General features: G+C 46.7%; 2 protein-coding genes across 2 annotated transcripts in view; one reads left to right on the forward strand and one right to left on the reverse strand.

The window, feature by feature from the left end:
- Positions 1-525: 525 nt before the first annotated feature.
- NHLRC1 (NHL repeat containing E3 ubiquitin protein ligase 1) lies at positions 526-1879 on the reverse strand. The gene has a single exon (XM_004473163.4). The coding sequence runs from the start codon at positions 1877-1879 to the stop codon at positions 692-694; it is 1188 nt and encodes a 395-aa protein (XP_004473220.1). The 3' UTR covers positions 526-691.
- The window catches only part of KDM1B (lysine demethylase 1B), a 99776-nt gene continuing 86151 nt past the window's right edge, over positions 1572-15196 (forward strand). Inside the window, exon 1 of the mRNA XM_058285286.2 lies at positions 1572-2103. The gene's annotated coding sequence lies outside the window, so the exon portion shown is untranslated. The remainder of the gene's footprint in view (positions 2104-15196) is intronic.

Genomic DNA, 15196 nt, shown 5'->3' on the forward strand with positions numbered 1-15196 from the left:
GTATTTCCTGCGTGTTAACAGTGGAGGAGATACGGGTACTAACAGACATTTTACCTTTTAAATAATAAGCAGCTCAATTGATTTTCTTATTCAAATAACTCAGGATCGATGGTGACTCCATCTAATGTGCTATCAGAGAAGTTACAAGTTAAGCCAAACTGATGCCCACCATAAAATCCTTTCCCCCTCCAATCCTTTATAAAGCCTTTTTGAGTAACTTCACTATAATAAATGAGCAACTTCTAAATAGGGTACATGTAGCAATAACTAAAGATTGTGCCTTCACAATTTTATTTATTTTATTTTACAGCTGCTACTTTTTTAAGAGCAGATTTTGTAGTGAGTTGGAATTGAGATCAAATCGTGGCTGTCACAGGAAGGAAGTGTGACCTTGGGAAAGTTACTTAAACTCGCTGGGCCTCAGTCCTCTCATCTCTACAATGGGATTGAAGTAGAAATGACCTCACCGGGCAGTTGCAAGGATTAAATGAGTTAAGGCCTGCAAATCAGCACAGGGAGTAAGTATTATTCAAGAAACAGCAGCTTTAATTATTATTTAATCATTGCCACAACTTCTGAAAGATTGGCAGTTACAATAATCCCTCTTGGATAGATGAAACTAGGCCACTTACCCAGGGCTCAACAATTCCCCTGCGGCAGCACCAGGATTTCTGATTCCTGACACGCCCCACTAACCGCAGTCAGCCTTAAAGACTTTTACAGAATGGTCTGCGGCGTCCAGCACCAGAAGAGCGTTCTCCTTGGTGTAGGTTAGCGCTACGGGATAGGAAAGCCCCTGAGTGACAATGGGCTGTAGCGCTGGAAACTCCTCGGGTTTTCCTAAGCACAGGACAGCTTGACTAGACGTGTCGGTCACCACCACATTCCCCTGGAGATCAAAGGTCACAGCGGAAGCAGTCATTGTGCAGGGGAAGAGGAGGCTGAGCCCAAAGGTGTCCACCTGGCCGAGGAGCTGCATACCTGCGCTAAACACCCGCACCCTGGAGGTGCAGCTCCGCGCCCCCGGCGCCAGGGGGTGCTCTACCACCGCGATGGCGCCGGTGAGCCACGACACCGCCACCCCCCGCGGGCTGCACAGATGCGCTTGCAACCTCTCAGTTCTCCTGAGGACCCCTTCCGGAAAGTCGACTTCCAGGAGGTGCAAGGACCCTGCCTCCGCATCGGTCACCACGACCCGGTTTTGAGGGGTGGTCTCCACGCCCCAAGGTAAGGAGAACTGCCCCCCAATGACGAGCTTGATCTGGCCGAAGAGATCAAACACTTTGATGGAGCGATCGCCGGCGTCGGAGACGACCACGTGGCAGTCGCTGGTGACGGCGACATCAAGTGGGTACCTGATGTCTTGCGCACCCTCCCCCTTCGCTCCAAACTGATGCGCACAGCCTCCCCCGGAGTCAAAGACCTTCACCCGCCTCTCGCCGTCGTGCGCCACCACGATCCGCCCCGTCTTGGGACACAGCGCCAGCCCGGTGGGGTTGACCAGGGTGCCCCAGCCGCCGAAGGCGTGGTGGCACGAGAGGGCCCCCGGGGCGCGGGGCGCGGCGGGGCGCGCGGCGGCGGCCGGGCGCGGCGCGGGGCCCAGCAGCTCCAGGAGGTGCAGCACGGGCAGGCAGTCGCTGGTGTCGCAGCCCCGGCAGGCCCGCCGGCAGAAGGGGCACTCGAGGGCCAGCGTCCGCGGGTGCGCCAGGCTGGCCACGCAGGCCAGGCAGAGCACGTGGCCGCAGGGCAGGTTGCGCGGGCGCCGCTGCTGCCGCGGCCCGAACCTCTCGAAGCACACCTTGCACTCGAGCAGGCTGGTCTCGGCCTCGCGCGCCAGCTCGCTCAGCGCCCGCGCGCTCCCCGACGCCTCGGCGCCCATGGCTCGGCCCCGCCGCGGCGCGCGCCGCCCACGCTGCCCCCGCGCCGCCGCCCGGGGTCACGGTCACGGTCAGGGGCGGGGCGCCGGCCCTGACGTCCGGCGCGGCCGCTGCTGCCCCCTGGTGGGCGCGCCCGGCCGCTGATTCCCGAGCAGCTACGCGGCCAGGCGACAAGACCTCTGCAAGCGCCTGTGGAATCTCCACCTATCAGTTTCTCAACGGTCAGGTAGGGGGATCTCTATTTTAGATTTGGAAACAGACCTATTGAGGACGTGGGGGTTGGTAGCCCAGCCGGAGAGTGGCAAAGCAAGAACTAGAACCCAATCTTCCAACCGTGGTGCCCAGCGATCTTTCCAGTCCGCAGTGCTGGGTGCTGGGTGCTCGGGCTGGTGGGGGTCTCATCTCATGATGCTTAAGCTCCGACTGGGAAATTACAGACGCACAGGCCAAGCTAAATTCCAAGGGGTGAGGCGGGTGTGCACAGCTCTTCTGTGTTTCTCAAGCACACTCCTAGTAAAATAAATGCATATTTAATAAACACTTGTAAAATGAACTCATATATGACGGAGGGAGTGTTAAAGGGCAATACAGGAAACCCACTAGGTGAATGAGTGTCAGCTGGGGGAACCATGGCTGGGAGTATCTCCAAGAGGAATTAATAGGAAATAAGAAAGCTGTTAATACTTGCTGTAGAACTGCCTGCCTTGTTTTGAGGATTTACCTAGATAATCTTGTTTAAACCTCCTGATAATCCTGTAAGGATACTATTATTTTCATCACCTCTGGAAACCTTCAAGGAGGTTAAGTACCTCCAGTAGGGTCGCTGGATTGGGTAGGGGGCTGGGCTGGGATCTGAAGGCAGCCCACAGGCGTAACTACTGTTCCTTGATTGCACATGGGAAACCCCTGGCTCTACCCTCAGAGACTTAATAGCTCCCGGGTATGGACAGGGCAGCTGCGATTTTTAAAAAGCTCCCCTGGTGTTTATAACATGCCTCCACTACACCATGCTTATTCCTTCCAATGTCTCCAGGCTCAGGTCTCCCAACCGAAGTCAAGACCTAAAGCAAAGAGAATTTACCATATGTTTTAAAATCTTCAAACAGCAGGTAGCATAATCTTCCTCCCTGGGTACCTAAATCTCATCTTCAGGGTCTTCCCCCACCCCAGAGGTCTAATATGAGCATCTTCCCCTGCAAAATTGCACTTTGGGGTCGCTTCTCTTCATTTGGAAATCAGAATCAGGATTGCTCACCCCCTTAGTGGGACTTCTGTGAAAATGGGATTTTATCCCCAGTTCAAACTCCTAGAGAGAGCTTTAATGTAAGAAAAGCAAGAACATTTCCTCATCCAGTGTTATATGATTAAAGAATTGTGTATTGGAACACAATTGCAAACTTACCATTTCAGACTACAGTATAATTCCATTACAAACAAATAACCGAGTAAAAAACCATACTGTATGGAAACTTCTTTCTGAAGTAATTTTCTCTTATTTATTTTCCATTTATCTAAAGTAGTTTTTAAGTCATGAAATACATTCAGGACACCAAAATTAGAATCTTTTTTAGCTAAAATAAAAATAAAATCAATCAAAATGTGTAGGATACCACCAAAGAAGAATTTTTTGGGGGGGAAGTTGGTTGCCTCTTCACCATCTTTACAAAGTCTTTTGATGCTTAAACACAAAAGTGTTTAAGTTTGAGGAGGTCCATTCACCCATTTTTTTCTTTTGTTGCTTGTGCTTTTGGTGTAAGGTGTAAGAAACCACCACCTACCCAAGGGAGAATTTAACAACAAAAGAATAAACACCCACGAAGACTGGCCATATGATGGGTAAATGCTTTAGAAGCATTAGGTAATTTCATCTCACAACCGACAAGAAAATGAAGTGGCATTTAGTACATGCACAACATTGTGCAACCATCATGCCTATCCAGTTCCAAGACATTTTCCTCCCTGAAAGGAAATCCTGTACTCCTTAGGATGAGGATAGACACATGATTTTCTCCTTTAACACATCATTCCAGTTATATGATGGGGAATAGGTTTATGAGGCGCCAAATGGTTTGTGCGGGGAGACCACAGAGCTTAACTTTACACTTTCACCAGTCCTGACCCCTGGGATCTGATGTCTGGCTTCTTCAGATCGCTTTAATTATTGATTAAATCTTCTATTGTATAATTAAGGGCAATACTTTTTTAGTCCTATGTTTTCTTTAAATTTTTTATTCCAGTAACATATATATAACCTAAAATGTTCCCTTTTAACCACATTCATATATTAATTCAGTGATGTTGACTATATTCACAATGTTATGCTACCATCACCACCATCCATCACCAAAACTTTTCCATCACTACAAACAGAAACTCTTTACCAATTAAGCACTAACTCCCCATTCTCTACTACCACCCTGGCCCCTGGTAACCTTGTTCCTAACTCTTTGAATCTGCTTGTTCTAATTATTTCGTGTCAGTGAAGTCATACAATAGTTGTCCTTTCGCATCTGGCTTATTTCACTCAACTTGACATTTTCACAGTTCATCCATGTTGTTGCATGTATCAGAACTTCATTCCTTTTTGGGGGGCTGAATAATATCCCACTGTATGTATGTGCTACATTTCGTTTAGCCATTCATTAGTTGATGGACACTTGGGTTGCTTCCATCTTTTGGCAATTGTGAGTAATGCTGCTGTGAACATTGGAGTGTAAATACCTGTTCCAGTCCCTTGGGTATATGCCTAGATGGAGGCTTGCTAGGTCCTATGGTAATTCTATACTTAACTTTCTGAGAAACAGCCAAACTCTTTTTCACAGTGACGGCACCAATAAGAAGTGAGTGTTCCTATTTCTCCACATTCTCTCCAATACTTGTTATTTTCTGTTTTTTAACAATAACCATTCTAATGGGTATGAAATGGTATCCCATTGTGGTTTTTTGATTTACATTTGATTTGGCTAATGACTTTGAGCATCTTTTCATGTGCTTATTGGCCTTTTGTGTATCTTCTTTGGAGAAATGTCTGTTCAAGTCCTTTGCCTACATTTTAATTTTAACAGCAACATTTGATGACATGATTATGCTTTCCCCATTGAGTGGACTTGGCATCCTTGTCAGAAATCAATTGACCATAAAGATAAACCAGAATCTAATATATTTGGTTACCCATAAAAGAAGGGGCAAATGGGGCTAGAAGAGTGTGAGACTTCTCTAAGAACACCTTATTTTCTAGTTTTAGCTTTTTAAAAATGTTTTTTGTTATTTATGATTTTCTATATCCTTTATTTATTTTATTTTATTTTTATTCCCCCCCTACTACCACCACATCAAGATGGTGTGTCTGCTCATTGTCTGCTTGTCTTCTTTATGAGGCACCAGGAACTGAACCTTGGACCTCCCATATGGGAGGCAAGAGCCCAACTGCTCGAGCCTCTTGTGCTCCCTACTGATTGTGGCATCTCTTCATTGCAACATCTGCTCATTGTGGTGGTTGCAGCGTCTGCTGGTTGTGGCATCTGCTCATTGCATTGTCTGTTCATGTTCTTAAGGAGGCACAGGAACCGAACCTGGGACCTCTCATGTGGGAGACGGGCACCCAATTGCTTGAGCCGTATCTGCTCCCTAGTTTTAACTTTTGAACCATGTTCATGTTTTATATTTTTTAAATTCAACAAAGATGTTAAAAATAAACCCTAATCTTCATTACGAAGAGAAACAACCTAACTGTATATACCTCAGTAGATGATAGGTAGGTAGGTAGATAGATATATACAAAAATATCAATTGGCCATAGATGCGAGGGTTTATTTCTGAATTCTCAGTTCAATTTCAGTGGTCTGTATGTCTGTCCTTTTCCCAGTACCATGCTGTTTTTTTGTGTTTTTTTCAAAGATTTTTTAAAAAATTCTTCTTCTCCGCACCCCCTCAGTTGTCTGCTCTCTGTGTCCATTCGTTGTGTGTGTCCGCTTGCATTCTTGTCAGTGGCACCAGGAATCTGTGTCTCTTTTTGTTGCATCATCTTGCTGTGTCAGCTCTCCATGTGTGCGGTGCCACTCCTGGGCAGGTTGCACTTTTTTCATGCGGGGCGGCTCTCCTTGAGGGGCACATTCCTTGTGTGGGGGGCTCCCCTATGTGGGGGACGCCCTTGTGTGGCCCAGCACTCTTTGTGCACATCAGCACTGCGCATGGGCCAGCTCGCCACATGGGTCAGGAGGCCCTGGGTTTGAACTCTGGACCTCCCATGTGGTAGGCAGAGGTTCTATCAGTTGAGCCAAATCTGCTCCCCCATGCTGTTTTGATTACTGTAGCTTTATAATAAGTTTTAAGATTGGGATGTATGAGTCCTCCAACTTCATTATTCTTTTTGAAGATGATTTTGCCTATTTGGGGTCCCTTTCCCATCCATATGGATTTAATGATTGCCTTTACCATTTCTAGAAGGAAGGCTGTGGAATTTTGATTGGGATTGCATTGAATGTGTAAATAAATCACTTTGGGTAAAATTAATATTGTAACAGTATTTAGTCTTCCAATCTATGAATATGGAATGCCTTCCATTTATTTAGGTCTTTGATTTATTTTTGCAATGTTTTATAGTTTTCTGTGGACACGTCCTTTTCATCCTAGACATTTGATTCTTTTGGTTGCTGTTGTAAATGCATTGATTTTTCCTTGATTTCCTCTTCAAATTTACCATTACTAGCTTATAGAAACAGTACTGACTTTTGCATGTTGGTCTTGTATTCCATCACTTTGCTGAACTACCTTATTAGTTCTAGTGGCTTTGTTGTGGATTTTTCAGGATTTTCTATGTGTATGATCATGTCATCTGCAAATAAAGAAACTTTTACTTCTTCCTTTCCAGTTTGTATGCCTTTCATTTCTTCTTTTCTTGTCTAATTGCTTTTGCTAAAACTTCCAGTACAATGTCGAATAATGGTGATAGTGGGTATCTTTTTCTTGTTTCTGATCTTAAAGAGACAGCTTTCATTTTTTTACCACTGAGTATGATGGTAGTAGTGGGTTTTATATATGCCTCTTATCATGTGGAGTACGTTTCCTTCTGGTCCTTGTTTTCTGAGTGTTTTTATCAAGAATGGGTGCTGGATTTTGTCAAATACCTTTTCTGCATCAGTTGAGATGATAACATGTTTTTTTCCCCCTTCATTGTATTAATAACATTATGTGATTTTTTTAATGTTGAACTACCCTTGCATATCTGGGATAAATCCCACTTGATTATGGTATATAATTGTCTTAATGTGCTGTTAGATTCTGTTTGCTAATATTTTGTTAATGATTTTGCATCTATATTCATAAAGAACATTTAGATTCTCTTTTCTTGTGGTATCTTTGTCTGGCTTTGGTCTTAGGGTGATGCTGGCATCATAGAATGAGTTAGGAAGTGTTCCCTCCTTTTCGATTTTTTGGGAGAGTTTGTATAGGATCAGTGTTGTTTCTTCTCTGAATGTTTGGTAAAATTCACCTGTGTGGCCATCTGGTCCTGGGCTTTTCTTTTTTGGGAGATTTTTGATGACTGATTCAGTCTCTTATTATTGGTCTGTTGAGATCTTCTGTTTCTTCTTGAGCCAGTGTAGGTAGAAGGACTATCATTTTTATGGTGATAATAACAATAAAAACTTTAAAATAGCCAAGGGCTTTACTATGTTCAGGCATCATACCAAGCACTCCACACCGTTTCATTTAAAATGTTCAGCCAGCCCCTGATGCCTTAAGGTCAAACCTCAGCGTTTGTCACACGCAGTCTCTTTCCAAGGGGGCCCTGCCCATAGCCTCGTGCTGAGGGAGGAGCTCTAGATGGTTCCTCACCCCGAGACTGTGGCCGTGTTGGGAGCCCATCCCCTGCCTCCCTGTCCTGTGATGAGGCAGACCACCCAAACAAGGGCAGCCGGTAGCCTCTGGGGAGGTTTGTCAGGAAGGCATCACCAGGCAGGAGCCATGATGTTTCCACAGGAATTTAAGTCAGAGGTTACAGGAGTGAGTCAGTCAGCTGGAAGAGGGAGCAGAGGTGAAGGGGGCAGGGAGAAGGCAGGCACTGTGAGGAAGCCGGAGCTCTGAGTGGATGCCACGGAGAGAAGAACTACAGAGAACAGAGGGGGAGGGGGGAAGGCTGTCACTTGGGGTGGCCACAGCTGTGGAAGCAGAAGCAGCGTCACTCTCATGAGTGTGAGGGCTGGCAAGTCCAAAATGTAGGGCAGACTGGCAGGCCAGAAGCCCAGAGCCCAGACGGGATCTGATGCTATGGTCTCAGGGCAGAATTTCTTCTCTGAGAAACCTCAGTTTTCGCCCTTAAGGCCTTCAACTGATTGGATGAGGCTTAATTATTTAATTGGTTGTGTCCCACTCATATTTTTTAGGCTAATCTCCTTCACTTAATGTCAGCTGGTTTGTAGCAGTCTGATATGGTTATGAATTCCAAAAATAGATATTGTGTTATGTTTGTAAACTGGTCTGTACCTTTGCGTGCTTAAGGCTTTGATTGGGCTGCGTCATTAGGGCGTTGAGTTCCCACCCCTTGGTGGGTGGAGACTCACAGATAAAAGGCATGGCAAAGGACAGAGTTGAAGGGTTTTTGGTATTGGAGTTTTGATGTTGGAGTTTGATGCTGAAGCCTTAAGCTCACACCCCAGGAAGTAAGTGCACAGAGGAAAGAGAAGCAAGCCCCAGGAAGAGAGGAACCTTGAGCTCAGAGAGAAGCAAGACCCTGGAAGAAAGGAACCCAGGAAGCCTGAAGCCTCACAGCCATCAGCAGCCATCTTGCTCCAACAAGTAAAAATAGACTTGGTGAGGGAAGTAACTTATGCTTTATGGCCTGGTATCTGTAAGCTCCTACCCCAAATAAATACCCTTTATAAGTGCCTACAACTGAAAGCAGGAGGATTTCATCCAGCATCCATGTGGAGTCTAACCCCCCCTTGATATAGATGTGGAGTGGACACAACCATTCTAAGGTCCACAGGATGGAGGAATAGAGTATGGATTAGAGTGGACTTACTGATATTCTATTCATGAACTATTGTGATTAGTAATCGAAGAAAATGTGGCATTGGTGTGGAGAAAGTGGCCATGGTGGCTGCTGGGGGTAGGGAGTGGGAGGAAGAGGTGTGATGTGGAGGCGTTTTCGGGACTTGGAATTGTCCTGGGTGGTGCTGCAGGGACAGTTACCGGACATTCTATGTCCTCCCATGGCCCACTGGGTGGACTGTGGGAGAGTGTGGGCTATGGTGTGGACCATTGACATTGAGGTACAGCGGTGCTCAGAGATGTATTCACCAAACGCAATTAATGTCCCATGATGATGGAGGAGATTGTTGTTAGGGGAGGAGTGGGGTGAGGGGAGTGGGGGGTATATGGGGACCCCATATTTTTTTAATGTAACATTAAAAAAATAAAGACAAAAAAAATACCCTTTATAAAAACCAACCCATTTCTGGTATTTTGCATCAACACTCCTTTGGCTGACTAGTACATGGTTATAGATGTTAACCACATCTACAAAATAGCTTCATAGCAACACCTACGTTAGTGTGGGATGAAATAACTGGCCAAGTTGCCACACAAGATTAATATCACATACCTCGGAAATTCCTTCATGCTACCCTTTGTAATCAACCCCGCTCTCTGTACTCTTTAAAATATTTTATTAACATTTTTTGTTATGGAAAATGTCAAACATGGATCAAAAGAGCTAGAACAGTATAATAAAACCCTGTGCCTATTGCCCAGCTTCCCAAATGTTCAACACATTGCCAATCTTCTTCAAGTACACCCCGGCCCACTTTCTCCCCTGGCTTATTTTAAAGCAACTCCCCAATATTACGTTATTTCAGCCTTAAAACTTTCTGCACGAATCTCTAATAGATAAAACCTCTTAAAAAATTGCAGTCTCCTTATCTTACCTAACAAAATTCACATTAACTCTGCAGTATAATCTATAATTATCCAGGCATTGTTCAAATTTCCCCGATTGCCCAGGAAATGCCATTTTAGAGTTGGGTTGTTCAACTTAGGATCCAAACTAGGTCGACCCACTGCATTTGATTAATAGGCTTCTTAGTTCTCTTTTTTTAAGTTTCAAACTTTTTATTTTGAAATAATTTCAAATTTACATGACATTTACAAGACTAATACAGCCCCCTATAGAGAATTCCAACATATCCTTATCCCGTCAGATACCCAGATCCACTGATTTTAACATTTTGCCACATTTGCTATATCTTTTCCATCTATCCATCAGACACTCCATGTATCTAGCTACTTATCAGTTCATTTTCTCAACACTCGAGTGTAGGTTGTATACATCATGCTCATTGAGCACTTAATATATTCATGTGCGTTCCCTAAGAACAAGGATATTCACATATGTATTCATCTTAAGTACAGTCTTAAGTCTCTTTTCAGTTCTTGCTCCTTCTCCCTCTTTTTTCCTTTTTTTCTTTTTAGCCAAGTGGCAGCCAATTTGCTAAAGGAACTGGGTAATTTCCCACATTCTGGATCTAGCTATTTCTATGCATTTCTACGATACCATTTAATATTTTCCATTCCCTTTTATTTCATGTAAACTAGTGGTATAAACTAGGATTCAGATCTAGACCAGTGCTGTCTGATATCAAATGTGAGCCATGTGTGAAATACAAATTTCCTAGTAGCTGCAGAGAAACAGGAATCCTTGTGCTTTGTAGATGGGCATGTAAAATGGTACAGCCACTGTAGAAATCAGTTTGGTGTTTCCTCAGAAAGTTGGGTATAAAATTACCACATGATCCAGCAATCCCACTTTACCCCAAAGAACTAAAAGTAGGGATTCAAATAGATATTAGTACACCGGTGCTCATAGCAGCTTTATTCATAACAGCCAAAAGGTGGAAGCTACCCAGGTGTCCAGCAGAGGATGAATAGATCAGCAAAGTGTGGTATATATTTACAATGGAATAGAATTCACCTGTGAAAGGAAGGAAGCTCTGATACGTGTTACGGCATGGTTAAAACTTGAAGACATCATACTGAGTAAAATAAGCCAGCCACAAAAGGACAGATATTGTATGATTTCACTTATATGAAATAACTAAAATATCCAAATTCATAGAGACAGAAAGTAGATTATAGGGGTGGCAAGTTAATGCTTAGTGGGTTCAGAGTTTCTGTTTGAGGCGATGGAAAAGCTTTGGTAATGGGTGGTGGAGAAGGTAGCTCAATGCTGTGAATGTAATCTACACCACTGAACTGTATACTTGAAAGTGGTTCAGATGGGAAACTTTGTTTTATTGATGTGACCACAGTAAAAGTTTTTTGAAATCTCTAGTCGCCATATTTTAAAAATGAAAAAGAAACAGGTGAAATTGTGTATTTTATTTACCCCGACCCAAACATCCAAAATACTATCATGTCGGTATGTCATCACTGTAGAACTGTATGAATGAGAGGTCCTTCGCACCTTCTTTTAGGAAGCCTTCAGCACCCAGTGTGCCTTTCACACCCACCGCACGCTCCAGTCCAGGCTCTGGCCCCGGAGGCACCCGCGGCTCGTGGCTGCGGTGCCTGCCCACGTCTGTGCTGTGACATATTCCTTCCCAAGGCACTGCCCAGACTCGCTTCCCTGCTCCTTGACGCGCTTCCAACTTGTCTCTACCCCGACGTCGTTCTCAGCTGATCCCAAACTCCAGCTCAGGGCCGACTGCCTGCGGCTGAGCTCCAACCCTGCAGCGACTTCCTGCCAGCCCGCCTGCGACTCGAAGCCGCGAGGGCTCGGCTCCACCCTGGAGACGCTGGACAATCCTGCCCTCTTCCTGATCCTCTGCTGCCCCCACGGGCAAACAGCCACGCGGCCCCTGGGGTCCTGGGGGCAGCCGTCCCGCAGGTGTGCCGAGAGCCCGAAGGTGTTGAGCGAGGTGAACCGGAGAGAGCTGCAATCTGCCATGGTTCATCATGTTCAGAGACGTCACTCTGCCGCTTGACAGTGACACAGCGCATCTCTACTGAGGGTAAATTTCAAGTGGGGAGCTCTAACTTGGTGGCATCCAATTGCACAAAGCTTCATAGCTAAAAAGGTGTGAGTAGTTTTGGGGCTCCCCACATCCTAGCTGGGGGGATCTGGCCCGAGCCCACTTACACTCAGCCCGTTTCTTCAGCCATCGCTGCCTCCCCGTTGAACTAACCAGTCTCTGTCCCTGTGTCCCGCCACCCCAGGCACCCTCCTTTGGTACTTTAGTCCTTTTCTTCTTGACCAGGTACCCGGAGGCCCGTTTTCCTTTGGTCCACGCTCAAAGTTGCTCTTCATCACCATCCCCTCTTTCTTTTGCTCCTGTACCTGAAGAGATGAGCTAAGTCGTCTTAGGAGAGCAGGGACCTCGTCTGGATGTGCATGTGCCTGAAACGCAGCAGGAGCTCAGCACGTGTTTGTTGACTGACTGGCTGACCAACCAACTAACTGATAAGCCGCAAACGTAAATGTCCACGCCTTTTCTTTTCTTTTTTTAATAGATAATTTTTAAAAATTTATTTTTTATTTATTTTTTATTTATCTCTTCCCCTTCCCCCCCATTGTCTGCTCTCTGTGTCCATTTGCTGTGTGTTCTTCTGTGACCACTTCTATCCTTATCAGAGGCACGGGGAATCTGTGTTTCTTTTTGTCGCGTCATCTTGCTGTGTCAGCTCTCCGTGTGTGCAGCACCATTCCTGGGCAGGCTGCACTTTCTTTCGCGCTGGGCGGCTTTCCTTACGGGGCGCACTCCTTGTGCGTGGAGCTCCCCTACATGGGGGGACCGCCCTTCGTGGCACGGCACTCCTTGCGTGCATCAGCACTGCGCATGGGCCACCTCTACACGGGTCAAGGAGGCCCGGGGTTTGAACCTCGGACCTCCCGTGTGGTAGGCAGATGCCCTATCCATTGGGCCAAGTCCGCTTCCCTCCATGCCTTTTCTTTCATGGTTTTCCATTCCTTAAAGGGAGCACTGTTAGGAAAAATAGCATTTATCTGCACTCCGTGCTGGGCACTTGACCTGTCTCTGAAGAGCCAGTACTGGGGGCAGATGTAGCTCAAGTGGTTGAGCACCTGCCTCCCATGTACGAGGTCCCCGGTTCAAGCCCCTTTAAAAAAAAGAGTCAGTGCTGGTGGGTTTCTTGACTACCTAGTGGAGTGTAATCCTCATCACAGCTCCACACATCATGGAGTGATAAAAGAAATACCCCAAATCTAAAGCTAACCTCGTAGTTTCCTCTCGTGAGGCTCCGTGGATTTCCTGCACGTCTCCCCGACAGTGATCCGGGGTAGCATGCCCGTCTCTTCCTTCGGCCACCTAGAATGAGCCCTGAGGGTTGTGGGGGCAAGTGGCTTGAAGAGTAGAACTTTAAAATGTGCTCATCAATTGTGATGACTGTACCACACTAATGAAAGATGTTGCCAGTGTGGGAAAATGTGGGCGGTGTGGGGATGGGGCATATGGGAACCCCCTACGTAAGTCTATGCAACATTTATGTCATCTGAGTATCATTTAAAAAAATTATAAAAACTGAAAAAATCAATGTTAAAAAAAAAAAGAGCAGAACTTCTGGCTCCCCGAGCAGTCAGTGGCTGGCCTTGGTGCAAAGTACCCCACTGCAGCGGAGGGCAAAGGGACGCCCACTGGAGATGGTGAGAAGAGCAGGCACAGGAAACGGGCTGAGGAGCCGCGGGGGGGCAGTGCTCAGGGAGGGGGGCTCCAGGCTTGTAAGTGTGCCCTGGGGGGCAGACCCAGGCAGTTTACACGGAGTCCCAGAAGACCCACAAGGGGACAGTGATGTCCCAGGCTGTGTCTTTTCAGAGAAATGAAGAGAAGAAGCTACACAGAATAGAACCTATCGGGGAGGAAACCATGCTGCTTTTATTTCTTTATTTTTTAAAGATTTATTTTTTTGTTTATTCCCTGCGACCACTTCTATCCTTATCAGCGGCACGGGAATCTGTGTTTCTTTTTGTTGCGTCATCTTGCTGTGTCAGCTCTCCGTGTGGGCAGCACCATTCCTGGTCAGGCTGCACTTTCTTTCGCGCTGGGCGGCTCTCCTTATGGGGTGCACTCCTTGAGCGTGGGGCTCCCCTACGCGGGGGACACCCCTGCGTGGCAGGGCACTTCTTGCGTGCATCAGCACTGCACATGGGCCAGCTCCACACGGGTCAAGGAGGCCCGGGGTTTGAACAGCAGACTTTCCATGTGGTAGATGGATGCCCTAACCACTGGGCCAAGTCCCCTTTTAAAAAGAGGAGTGAAAAGAGTGGGTGCTTCAGCATGGGTTTATGTCAGTCCACAGGTACAAAAACCCACTCTCGCTGCCAAGATGAACCCTCCTGAGTTGGCCAGTTTTGTTTCCAGCCCAGCTTAGGGCAGCACCTGCCCAGGCGACTGTATCCTCGGACTCTGTCCTGGCCCCTGGGTGCCCTCCCCTCTCCCCCGGAGTGCCTCGTCTTCCCAGCCTCCGTCCTGCCCACCCATCTGATTTCATAACTCGCCTGCCTGTCCCACGCCCTTGGCTTTGAGGGCTGAGGGATTTGGTGGGGAGTGGGAATAGTGGTTCAGTTTTGAATCTGAATGCCTGTTAGAGAAGTGAGTTAGAGATACGTGGCTGGAAGCGAGTGTCTGCAGATTTGAGTGGTTCCCACGTTGGATCACTTTACCTTGGTCCTTTTGTCTTCCCACCTGCTCCCTCCGATGTCATCCCCATTAACTCATGATTCACATGGCCACTTACCTATCAGCTGGTGGCTCTCTCACCATCCCCAAGTCAGTCTTACCACGGCACGCTGCAGTGGTCCATGTTCGCCTCCAGCACTAGAAGGTAAGGCTCCTGAGAAGGACTCTGTCTTCATCCATCACTGAGTCCTCATCTCCCAGCACATCCCACAGCACTTACCATTTGCTCAGTGAATGCTGGCTACAATATCAGGGGTGAAATGAAATAATTATGGTACGCCCACATGATGGCGCATTATGGAGCTATTAAGACTCTTACTTTTTCCTACTTCTTGCTCCTTGCCTGAACCTGGTGATAAAATGTAGGGACCGAGGAAGAGGTGTGTGGAAGGTTGATATTGGGGAGAGAATGGAAGGCAGGTTACATGAAGTGGCTGGTGAACAGGACTGCGCAATGGAAGGGGCAACAACAGGCTTTGGGGTTTAATTGTGGAATGCTCAGGTGTTGAGTGGAGGCACAGAGTTGGGTGCTTCCCTGCTGCCATCAAATGCGGGGGCCCTCTGCCTGCGTGGCGGCTGAAGCTGCTTGGGAACTACTGCCCCCCTCTTCACGATTTCCTTCCGTCTTTT

Source organism: Dasypus novemcinctus, chromosome 22 (assembly GCF_030445035.2).
Source record: "Dasypus novemcinctus isolate mDasNov1 chromosome 22, mDasNov1.1.hap2, whole genome shotgun sequence".
Lineage (NCBI taxonomy): Eukaryota > Metazoa > Chordata > Mammalia > Cingulata > Dasypodidae > Dasypus > Dasypus novemcinctus.